Source organism: Grus americana, chromosome 1 (assembly GCF_028858705.1).
Source record: "Grus americana isolate bGruAme1 chromosome 1, bGruAme1.mat, whole genome shotgun sequence".
Classification (NCBI taxonomy): domain Eukaryota; kingdom Metazoa; phylum Chordata; class Aves; order Gruiformes; family Gruidae; genus Grus; species Grus americana.
Genome location: NC_072852.1, coordinates 120,285,669 through 120,298,656, shown reverse-complemented (window position 1 = coordinate 120,298,656; position 12,988 = coordinate 120,285,669). Strand labels below are relative to the sequence as shown.

At 39.6% G+C, this 12,988-nt stretch overlaps 1 protein-coding gene across 2 annotated transcripts in view; it reads left to right on the top strand.

The window, feature by feature from the left end:
- The window catches only part of DSCAM (DS cell adhesion molecule), a 476,818-nt gene that overhangs the window by 404,784 nt on the left and 59,046 nt on the right, over positions 1 to 12,988 (top strand). For both annotated transcript variants that reach the window (XM_054820229.1, XM_054820238.1), the window contains exon 21: positions 6,697 to 6,850. In XM_054820229.1, the coding sequence (XP_054676204.1) occupies positions 6,697 to 6,850 (154 nt within the window). The remainder of the gene's footprint in view (positions 1 to 6,696; positions 6,851 to 12,988) is intronic.

The window sequence follows — 12,988 nt, the reverse complement described above, 5'->3', positions numbered from 1 at the left end:
AAAGCCCTACTAAAACAAGTTTGATATTGATTTTTTTCATAAAACTCTGGTCTTGTCTCACTACATAGTTTCACATATGGATATATCAATATAGTCTAACAGTAAGTCCTTGGTGTCAGTTGCAGCGTATTTCAGCAGATGTCAATTCATCCCATTCCCTTCTGTAACATATAGGGGACCACTTGGGACCAGGTGGGGTTCACTGAAACGCTCTGAACAACCCTGGTGATTTCTTGGGGCCACCAAAAGAGGCAGCCCAGCGGGCAGTCTCCTGTACTTCCTGTGGTCACCAGCCTGTGACCCCACATGCTACTTCCCTCATCATGAGCCCCAGGAGGCTGATGGACTCTCTGTGAGTTGCTGCAAAGGGGCAAGCAGGTGGTGTACCTCAGTGGCTCACAAGCAATAGACTCCTTGACCGCATGGGGTACCTAGAAGTCCGGGCAGAGGGCTGTCTTCCAGGTGTAATTCCTGGAAATGGGTTTGCAAGATTTTCCTGCAGGTGGGAAGGCAGGGAACTGCCTCTGCTGTTTCCAAAATTTCTGTCTTGCACTTTCTAACATTTCAGTGATGCATTTAAGAAAAAAAAAAAAAAAAAAGAAAAAAGAGAAAAAAAAAAGATAAAATTTTATATGGAAGCTGCATTCTATTTTGTGCACAGCTTCTGTTTACAACGGTTATCTTCAATAACACTGAGTGAAAAACAGATGTCATGTTTCAAAACATGAGCCAAAATAGAAAGACCTGAACAGAAGCCATTAGAGGATAAAAGTGGTATCTAGAGTTTTACTGAAAACTGTGATCCAGGATTGGTGGTTGTTTGCAGCTCTGACAGTCTGTCCATCTGCAAAATGAAGCAAGACAAAAGCCAGCAGTCCTGGAGAAAAGTACTAGTCCATGACCTCAGTAGATTTTCACATCTTCAGGGAATTCACTACAGGGCACATCAGTGGTCTGTCTACTCTGTTCAGGGATGCAGAACTTGAAGTTCATTCTTTATAAATACAGTAATGTATTTATTTCATATTAATCCAATTTGCTTCCAGGTAGAAACAACTTGTCATAGTCCCCATTACTGGATAATTTGTCAGTTGAAGAGACTAAAATGTCTAAAAATGTCTAAAACATTTCCAGAAGCAACGAAGGCCTGAGGTAGAGCAGGGTAGTCAATTCTGGGATGGTGTTGTGAAAAAAAGATGGAGATCTCTATGTTTTGACCTTGTAGAAGTAAAAACTTACTTTACTTACTGATGAGGCTCAGTGGTCATTGTAGGCCTCATCGGTACTGCTGAGTAAACAAGGGCCAAGGAGCAGCACCTGGCCCGAAGAGTATGTGATGTTGACTGATGTCTGTCTACATTGCCTAGCACTAGCCCCTCTAAAGCAGATTTGTTTTGAAGAGAGCTACTTAGAGTAGTACAAAACTGAGCTAGAGATCAAGTTAAAAAGCAGTATGGTTCATCAGGGTGGAGTACTCAACACACTCCCTGGCTCTCTCCCATTTAGCAATGAAGATAAGCCCAGAGGATGGACGTTTATTTAGAGAAACCTAGCTAGGCAAACACAGTTTCACTGAGACAGCTCAGGCTAGATATAACACTGATTGCTGTTCTGTGGGAGGCTATGAAACCAGTGGTTCATTGTTGTGGGCAGGATAGAGCAGCATAGGTATGTCTCTTGAGACCACTTTTATTCAGTGGTTCTGTTAGTGACCTGGATAATGAAATAGCAAGAGTGCCTGTTAAATTTGCAGGAGATAAAAGGCTGGGAGGGAGTGCAAGTACACTGGAGACAGAACTAGAATGAAGACAGGTCTTGATGAACTGGGAAATTGGTCTGGAAAAAGTTAGATAAAATTTAGCATGGGTAAATACAGGAAAATCATTAATATGAATAGCCAACTACAAAAGTACTGGGTTATCCAGCAATTGACCAGATTCTTCAGAAGAGGATTTTGAGGTTATTGTGCATCCCAATATAAATATTAACTACCTTTATAATCCTGTTATGAAAAGCCAAATGCCATACCCTGGGATTGCTGAATACAGGTTTGGAAACTGTATTTGAGGAGACTATGGGCCAACATTAGAGTGTTCGAAGGATAACAGCAGATATTATTAGAGAAACTGTTAGAGAAAATGTGATTTCTCTGCAATGTTGAAATCATGAGGGTTATTTAGTTGTAAAAAGATAAGGGTACTGGTGAGGAAAGGAATGATAAAACTTTACACTTCATGGTGTTCAGATGAAAGTAATAATCTATTGTACATGTTCCTAATAGACTGGAAAAGAAGATATGGGCTTAAACTGCAGCAGGAAACTCAAGCTAGATTTCAAGAAAGCTTTCTAATAGTAAGATTAGTTAAGCAATGGAATAGATCTTGCAGCCTAGGGAGCTGCAAAATCTCCATTTATTGTAAGTCTTCAAAATCAGGTTGGACAAACATCTGTTTGAAATTGGGCAGATATAGTTGAACCTGATTTAAAGAATGAGGATAGACTTGGGTGAACTCTCAAGGTCCTTCCAGCCCTGTTTTTAGATGATTTTATTGCCATATTTTATACCTAAATTCATAGTGAAAACACACATGCCACTCTAGGTAGTATACATGCATTTTTAATTTTCAAGTTGAGACAGCCAATATACAGGTAGCCAACTCATGTACACACACCACAACCCTTAGGTGTTTCTTACTTTTCACTCTTGTCCTTAAGGTCTCCATATGGATTTCTCAAGTTTCCTCACAATTTGCAGAGAACAAGGAGATAGAGATCTTCAGCACACCTATTTTACATCAGAAATTGAATAGATTAAGTTGTAGTCAAGGTACAGTCTTGTTTTGACTGAATAATCTTTGAGTGCACAGTAAATGCTGCCTGTTGCATTACCTTCCTGCTTGGGAAACTCCCTGGTTGCTTGGAAAACTGTTATAAACTTATTTTTCTTCTAACGCACCCTTTTGAATTTTTCCCCAGGCCGTGTTAAAAAAACACAACAAACAAGCAAACAAAATAAAAAGACAGCCTGAGGGCTCAGAGTTTTGTGCATATTGCCTATCTAATTGCTTTCTAAAGGAGTCAGCAATGCCAGGAGATGGCATACGGTTTCAAAGTGTACAAAGCAAAGTACACCGGTAGAGCTGAAGCTACATCAGAGGAAAATTATGCTCCCTGCAGTGGCTGTTCCTCAGCATCTCTTGTTGCCTGGTTTGGGAAGTAGATTGACTGCACTCTGATAAAGGACTTTTTGATTTCATTTTATTCTTCACAGCCTTTGCTGACTTTTTAGAAGCTCAGCCCTGTCTGTGTTTCTTAGTGAGCTAAAGAAAGAAGAAAAATTAGCCCATCATCTATGATCTGAATAAAAAAAGCAGTTAGAAAAAAAAATACCTTGAGCAAGCATGTTACTGCTTTTGGGATAAAACAGCAGTATATGTTTCATAGTGGCACATGCAAAGACCAATATGTGACAAGGTGACATTCTTTTAAAATATTTCTTATTTCAATTAATATTCTCTTTGCTGACAAAGCTCCCTTTTTTCTTCTTGTGTAATGAAAGTCTCTGGCATGTTAGTCTAATTGAAATGACAGGCAAAAGTTAAAAGTAAAATCAATTCTTTGTCACTGGAGCATCCCCAAGTATTTAAAAGGGAATGGTAGGAATGAGGAAACAAAAGGTGTATGTTAACCAGTTAGAAACCAAAACATTTTGCTATAGCAGTTTGTTTCAAGAAAATAAGAATCATTAATTTAGTGAGGATACATTTACCAGATTAAATTAATAAATTAATTCCATGAATAATTGAATTTATATTTGGAATAGCTACAGTTGCAAATGTGGTTCTCTGTGGGCGAAAGAAAGGAATTAAAGATAGGCATTTTGAATAGCATTAGAGAAGTTAATTCTGTGATTATTCCATCTTAGGAGCTCCAGGGAGAGAGAGCTCCTCTGTTTTGAGAAAATTTGCCTGGTCTTCTAGCTGACCACAATGCAACCAGAGGAATTTTTAAGGGTTGTTTGTTTTTCAGTTTTGTCTTTAACTTCTGTCCCTCAGAGCAGGAGAGCTTAGTGCCAATGCTGTAGCTCCAAGGCTGAGGTTTTCCTTTCCTTTTCTGCTTAGCTGCTCACCTTATCCCAAACCAGATTACTCCGAGCTGTGTTTAGCAATTGTATGCAGGGTGTATGTCTGTCTGACTATCCCAGCCGCTGTCATTGCAGAGGGGAGCAGAGCAGTGAGGCATTTAAGCAGGAGATCTGCAGTACTAGGAGTGGCTTCCAAAGGCAGCCATATGCGCCTTTCATAAATGATGGGAGTTATGGGAAAAACAGTGCAAATTTAACTGGACTGATGCTTGCTGGAATTAAAGTTTAGCAATAAGGAAGTCTGTAATGGTTAGCTGTTCCTAAATGCTGTACCCACATCCCATGTTAATAGGTGGTTTAGAAGTAGCTTATGCTAGATAGCTGCATTAATAAGTGGAGCCTAAGTGTCAGAGACAGCCTAGCCTGTTTGACTTTCAAATTAACCCTAGGAAATGCTGCCTCATGAATATTAAAATTCAGCCTCCTGTGCCATGATCAATACATTAATTTTTATGTATGACCTCACAAAGATCCAGCCTGTCAAGCCATGGGCATTTGTCCAATATTCTTGTGTAAATGTCAAGACAGATGGTTCTCAAAACCTGCTGTAATATTTCACATAATAATAGAAGTGTCTGCCTGCACTGACCTCTTCATATCAGGAGTGGAAACCCAGGCCAACACTTGCTAAATGGGACAAACTGACTTGGCATTTTGACAGGAGTAATGGGATTGGCTAGAAAGTATGGCAAGGTCCCTATTTGGGCTTGTGTTGAGCCTAGATTACTGTTAGCTGGAGCAAACCAGTCTCCCCAGAGAAGTTAGTCTCTATGGAGGAAACAGGCAGTATTCTTGTAGAAGCGAATAGAGGCACACATTTGTATAAATGCTGGGGAGTTAAGCATTTTAGTTAACAAGCACATTAAGTTCAGATGGCTTCAGCATAGACAACTATACCTGGGCTAGTTATATGGACATGTCGATAGTTGGTGGTGAAACACAGGTATGTCAAGGGCATGATTCATCCCACTGCAATGCATGTGTGTCAAATAGGCCAGAAGAACCTTGACTTAGAAATTACCTTTTCTTTGCATGATCTCTGAAGGGAGTCAAGGTGACTGGCTTAGATTCAGATGTCTTCACTCTAGATTTGAAAAGTGAGATGAGATGAGATGAACTCCTCTCTTCCCCTGGCTATAGGATATGCCAGCTCAGGAACAGAAAAATGCAGTGACCCATTCAGTAGCTGAAACTGGCTACCAGTTCACACTGGAAAGGTGTTTAATGATACCTCAGAAACATCCCTTATTTATTTGGAATTCACTTTGAAGGACTATATATTCCAGTGTTTTCAGGTCAACCTACCTTTTGAAATGCTAATCAGATGAAATTGGCCTTTACCACCAGCAGATATTTGTATATCAAAGGGACTCCTTGCACATTTTCTGCCAGCCTGAATCAAGTTTAGATTACACTGATGGATTATTTTTAATGCTGATTCCTAGTAAAATCTTATTTTCTATGTCATTAAGGTTCTAATTATTTTTAGCCTAGTGTTAGTTAGCCACTACCATGATCAGTATTGCACGGGGAAGTGAGTCTTTATTATTGATTGTAATGGTTCATTACCCTGCTATTTTTACGTACAAGAATCACAAAGCCTGTGTCAGAAATAAAACTGGCTACGCCGAGCATTGTAATACTGTTCGGGGCTGACGAGGTATCCTGTCTCCTCCATCAAGGAGTCAAGCTTCTTGTGGAGGGCGTGCTGAGGTGCACAAAGCCCACGTCCACTGGAGGAATCTATATATTCCTCTGTTCCTCTGCACCTTTCCTTGCACAGGCCACTTCCAAGCAGACTGCAGAACATCTCACTGATAAGCAAGTATCGCTTAGCAGCCGGTCGGCTTCACTGCAGCCCATGGCCAAGGCACTTCAGTAACAGTGCAAGAGTAGCATGAAGTGGCATTTCTTCCAGCGCTTGTCCTTCCCTGCTAATGCAGCTAAATAGCTGAGATGACCTTCTGCTGGGAATCTTTGAATGGAAGTAATTTTGTGATTAAACAAAACTAGACTCGGGGAAGTTTGAGCAGTCCATTACAGAATGCAGTTTTATTTCTTTACTCAGTCCATTACTGAAGGAATAAGCCACCAAACCCAGAGATAACAAACACTGGCACAACGGTTCTAGGTGAACAAAGATTTATCTTGAGTAGTAAACCAGATTTCATAGCAGATGCAGGACTGAATCATCTGCTGGGAAAGTTTTGTATAAAACAAAATTGGTTTGCCAGAAATATCGATGGTAAGAATTTGTCAAATACGTTCACTTAAATTGCTTATCCAACCCTGTAAAAATAAGCAGACACATAAAATTCCTAATCTGAATAAAAACAATTTCTAAACAAAATATAGGCCCAAATTCACTGAATATAAATTGATTGCAACAGGTTATGGTGTCTGCTCTGGTTATTGCCATCTGCCATCTGTTTGGAGCAATTGATACTCATTCAAAGTACCCTGAAGTAACAGGCTTTATAGCACTCAGCTTAGCAGACTTTCTCCAAATACTGTTTATTTTAGTCTGGAAACATTTGTCTCTCCCACCACAGGTAATCAGCGAGTTTGAAGCCTCTCCCGACTCATTTTCCTACAGAATCCCCAACCTGAGCCGGAATCGCCAGTACAGCGTCTGGGTGGTAGCAGTGACTGCTGCGGGAAGAGGCAACAGCAGCGAGATTATCACTGTGGAACCGCTAGCTAAAGGTACGGTGAGAGTGCTTTTTAAAGCAATCCAGAACTTTACAATGCTAATTACTGTTATAAAAGGCACGTGGCTTCTTTATGTCTCATTGCTTACTGAGAGTGGGATTTGTCAAGAGTAACTTCAGTTCTTTCCAAAAGTTAGGTGACAACTCTCAGCTAATTGCCCAAGCTTTTGCTGTAGTCAGCAGAGAAAGAATGATGTGCTCCTCTAGGGGGTAATTCATCCCACCTACTTTAGAAGGAAATAAAATGCTATTTGGAGCAATTTTTGTCTTCTTTTGTTGGGTACAGAGGGTTTACGGATGATCCCCCTCCCCTTCTGAATGTGTCTCTCTCTTTTTTCTTGCCATACAAGATAACTTCTTTATCATTCTCCTCCTTACTAATATCTCTTGTGTACTCCACAAGTACTCTCTCCTGTATATAATGGTCTGATTAACATATCTAAACTCTGAACAATTGTTCTCAACTTGCATTAGCTTTGAAGTTTGCTGCTTCTATTTCAGATACGAAGAAGGGATAATGTGCTTCAAATCCTACATACTTTTCCCCAGCTGTATTAGTTGTTCTATTAAAAGATATTGCTTGGGCCCATGAATTCTGCCTTACCTGTAGTGTGAGACGTGATGCTTTCAACGCTATAGCTTCGAAATAAAGACCTAACGTTTTAGATGATAGCAAGGTGAGAAGAGTCCCATCAGTACTCAATCTCTACATGGGATCTTCAGACTGATGTGTTTTGGTTTTTTTCCACTCAAATCGATAACATCACAGAATGTGCCAATATGAACAGTGTATTGCACGGTTCCCTAGACTTGCAAAGGTAGACGCATTTAATTGACATTACAGTTTTACAACCCTGCTGATTCTTCACTCATGTGGCTAATGATGTACTAACGCAAAATAAAGTGTCTAGGGCTTTACGATGACAGATACTTCCCAAAAAAGCTTTGCAGAACTTCAGCCAGACACCACCACCAAGAAAGCACTTTCTGCATGGAAGAGCATATACCGTCACCATAGAGAAGCTTGCTGTTCCTACCTGTCTAGGTAGTAGATAACCAGTCTGACGATGGTAGATTAACTATCAATCAGAGCTATTGTCATGGATGGCAGTGATTGTGTTTGGAGGGTACTATTTCAACACATGACATCATAGCTTCCTATTACACAGAAGTTGCAAACAAGGTTCCTCAGGCTTGTGATGGGAACTTGCATGTCTTTTCTTTGTGCCTTCTCTAGGATAAAGTTTTTATCCTATGACATGGATATTTTTCAAAATTCCTGTGAGAAACCTGTAGTAACTACTATATTACTACTGTAGATCACAATGGAAGATTCAATGGTATAAATGTGGGGAGTGTCTAGCAAAGTAAAGAGTCCTAAGTTGGAACAAGCAGGGGAATTCTTGCTCCCTATACTATTGCTTACATTTTTTTTTTCTGTCAACTGAGAAGAGTCACCTTTATTTTTTGCTTCTTTCTGGCATTTTTTGTACAGTCTTACAGAACTTTTCTCTTCACAGCTACACAGTGTTAGAGGAGTGACCTGAAGGATGGCTGAAAGGCTATGAGAAGTCTGAAGGATCTGAAAAGCCTAGAGGTTTTCTGTTGTTAAATTTCTTGTAGGATAACTGCATACTGCATTTTGAACATTGGTGAGACCGAAGTTGAGATCTTAAAAGGTAGATGAGGAGTGTAAAAGATATCTGTAAAGGAAGACGATAAAAAACACCTCAGGAAAACAGGGCAAAGGTTTCAGTATGGTCCTCCTTTTAGGCCTGCTGTTACCTGTGGGTAACAAATGTGTGGTGATGAAAACAAAGGAAAAAAGGAAACAAAAATAAAACATAAACATTGGTACTTGGATAAGAGCAAAACCAATTAGACAGCAATATAGTGCAATACTAATAGATTGAGGATGTAGACAAACCCAGGAGTGTGAAGGGACCCCTGTACATAATGCACCAGAAGTTCTCTTTCTCCGTCTTCTGAGCATTTTAAAAAAGTGGGAGGTGTTCAGACAAGATGAATGCAGAACAATGCAGAGTTTGCAGTTACCAAGATGCATAACCTCTAGTTACAAGGAAAGGTAGTATGTGATTGCTTTTGGTTTACCAAAAATAGAGAAGTTACAAACTGACCCACAGGTACTTCAACTGAACGAGCTTACCAAAACTGGAATTAAATCTGCTCCTCCAAAGCTTATTTAACAGGACCCATGATTACAAATAAGTGAACTTAAAAATAGCTTGTATGAAAAGACAAGGGGACTTTAAGGAAAAATAATTAATTAATTCAATATAGATAAGTCAGTGTGAAAAAGACTTTATTTTGAAAGACGGTAGAATGCATCTAGTCAATGTTAGAGCTAGTAGTGATACTCCGATATAAAGTCTGCATTAGATGATGCTCAGGAAAAGCCTCTCTTACATGCACTTAGGACTGAAAAAGTGATGAATAATCCATTTGTGGAGGTTGTGATGGACACCAGGGATACTGATAAATAGCAATTTTATGAACTTTGGATGTAGCCAGGTTAGAAATTACTGTATCGTGTACAAGATTTCCTGTATGAATGCATTACTGGGCCTTTTAGAGAGCTGGGAGAAAGTGGTAATAAGGGCAGTGGATGCACAGTGAAGAGGGATGGGCGGAGCTAATAGCCTTGAAGACCTTTCTCACCCCCCGGTACGTCTGAACCAAGTAACACATCACGGGGTTAGAAGCAGTTGTAACTTGATTTTGCCACAAATGCCCAGTGCAAGAACATCCTACAGGCCATTATTGTAAAGTTGTTTGCTTCCTTTTCTTCTCCACTTATTTCACAGTATCTGTCCAAGTAATGATACCATCATGACAGCTAATGAGAGTTAACTTTGAACTGAATTATGTCAACTTAATTATAACCCCTTTAAGAACCCCTTTGAGAACAGTGAGAATGTCTAAAGAGGGGTTTGATGTGAAACAGATAGTCCAATTTAAATGAAAGCTTAATTCAAGTTAAAATTTCTTTCTTTAGTGTCTCCGTTTCTCAGAACAGATTGTTATTCTCTGTAATTAACTGACAAAAATAAGCAAAAACCTAACAAACAGAAAATAATGACAGCAATGAAAGTTCAGTCTCCACATAAGCAGGATATGCCCTCCCCCTCAAATGACTCTTCATTGCTGTCAGTTGTAGGTTTAGCCTATCAATTATATCTAAAAGACAGAAAACCTTGCATGCACCTTGTTCCTCTTATTTCCTGACCATGACTGATGGAGAACGGCATTTGCCAGCAACGTGGTGATAACAGATCTCGACCCATGGCAATCTGATCCTCTGGGGAAAACTCTCTGATTTTAATGTTGAGTTTCCCCTGTTCTTGTAGACTACCTGAGCATTAACGTTAAACAGATTTGCCTCCTAGTCTATGTTGCTTTGTGTGTTCACTGTTTTTAAGCAACATGTGGGGCTCACATGACAGTACACACACCGCATTGGTCTGTTTCTTTAATGGTTCATCATACTGGAATACGTAGGATATTCTTCTGTGAGAAAGTAAATGAAAGCAACTCCTGACCCAGGCTATTCACTGATGTCTCTTGTGTTTGGATTAAGCTGAGCTGCAGTGAACTGTCATAACTCTTGTTCAGTTTCCCTATACAGTTTGCTTTCAAAATTTGGTGTTGTCCTCTAGAGAGAAAAAAAAAAAAAAGTGTGTTACGGCCTCTTGCAAAGAATTTCTGCTTTTTAATCTATGACAGTAAGTGTAGGTAATAAGATTCATAATTTAAACGAACAAACAATCAGAAAACCACATTAGCATAAAAAAGTGCAGTGTTCTGTGAAGGCACCTCTTTATCTTCAATTAATAATTGGGTAATTTGCAAAAAATTGGAACAGACACAGTCCTAATCCAGTGCCATGCCTTTTAAAGCAAGGCTGGTGGGTAGTCAGCAAGCATTTGGGTAGCTTTGATAACAAAGAGGTAAGCCCTGCAGCTGAATTGCCCACATGCTGCATAAAGCGCCTTTGGCTCAAAAGGGAGAGGTCTGTGAGATTCAAGGTATTTTAAGGTCATGAATGTCTGTTAGCATTTCAAACCTATTGTTTTCAAATGAATTTCACTAGACATTTATTTTGTTTCTAGTTTTCTTTTGTTTGTGTACCTGTTAGCAGTCTCAGAACATTGTTAGAATTTAAGCTATAAAGAAAATTGGAGTTAAGAATTTTCATGCAGTTCTACCATCTCTTTTAAAAGCACTCAGTACATGAAAGGAATAAGATAATGCATAGAAAGCTGTGGGTACTTTCACAAAAATAGCGTGGTATGCTTTTGTAATGTGTGCTTCTGAGTTATGATCTGTGATCACTGGCTTAGGCGTCTGTGAGGTTTCTGTTACTTCCACACATCACTGTGAAATGGGACACGCAGGGTATTGAAAACCAGGAGCTACAACGTAAATGTTGTGCTTTGGAGATCTGATATCCAACCTATGACTTAGGGAACAATTCACTGCTGAAATAACTATTAAAAGTAAAGGGATACCACAGAAAGTTTACTAGCAGTGGTGCCATGCCATGCTGAAGGCTTCAGCAGGATTGCTGCATTACATATGCCTTGTCCTAAAATAACGGGCAGCAGTTGGAAATAGCTGGATATTTTGAGAAGCACTGGAGAAGTGAGAAAGCTAAGAAGAAAAGGATTAGTAGTTCATTTTAAATGAGTTTTCAGGCTTCATGTTACAGAGGGAATTTTGCATGGAATAGGGATTCGAGTTTATAACCACCATTGCTCTGAATGCACTGCAGCTACTAGGAGCAGTCCAGATGCTTACAGATGTGTTTTGTAGATAGTCACAGCTGACAGCATCTCCTGCTGCTTTTTAAAGATGGCATGAGTACCATTAGGCATGTTCTGCAACAAAAACCTGGCATCACTGAAGACAAATGAGCCTTCTAACACTAACTTGAATGGAGTCAGCGTTTCACACCGTGTCTCTGGGTAGACTGAGCATTTTTCTGTTTCAGTTAGCTTGGTTAATTAGCCCATGGCTTGCGTCAGTATAGGCCTCTGTAAATCTTTTATGGAAGACGTGGCCTTAGGAGTGCCACAGTGGAAAACAAGTCTGCATCATGAGACTTACCGACTGAGCAGTGTCTTTGCATCATTCTGGTGTACCATGTCCTCAGGGCAGCACACGCCACAGCACCCTCCTGCTGGGGCTGGCCATCAGAGCTGCCAGAAGGAGGGAGCCGGGGGCTTCAGCTACTGTTTAGCCAGGACGGGACATCTCGATGCTTGACTGTTAGGAAAGTAATGTTGTCCTATGTCCAAACCTTGACTTTGTCTGTTACCCTAAATCTTTAAATAGCTACTTCTTGTGTTTTCAGTTAAAATTTTGACCAGAGAAAAATCTCTCGGGAAGCTTAGTGTTCAATAATGCTTGAAGAGAACATAGGTGACGCAGTCAAATTGATCATATAATCTATGAAATCCTTCCTCCTTATCAATATCTCAAGTCCCACTGCAGCCTACTCAAACAATTTCCCTTAGCTCTTCAAGGCCTGTTCTTTCATGCATGATTTGTTTTTTTTTTTTTTTTTGAGATGAACTGTCCCAGTTGTATTTGATGCGGGCTTTCATTTTCATGTTTTTCTAATTGGTGTAAAATGGATTATTAAGTATAAATTCTGATCAGTGTGCGTGATTGATGTAGATCGGGATTAAACATACAATATTTCATGTATCTATATTCAGTATGCGCCTTTGAAATGTATATTTAGAGGCCAACAAGAAGTCTGTTTCTATCAAGGGTCATTCTTGAGTAATAACATACCATGAAGCTCTAATACAACCCTAGTGTTCCTTTATATTATAAACTGAAACTACAGGAGTGATATTTTTGTTGATATATTTAGGTGATATGAGAGCTGACAAAAATTAAGCTGACTTAAGGGTTTGTTCATATTTGTGGACTTCAGATAGACTCTTTGCAATATACTAACATGTTCATATGTGAAGGTTTATTTTACTTAATACCATAGCTGTTGTAACAGTGATGTATCAATAATTTAGCTTTTGTAAGATACCTGTCTACTGTGGACACTTCCTGTTGGAAGATAGGAGAGAAGCATCCTTTGGACATAATT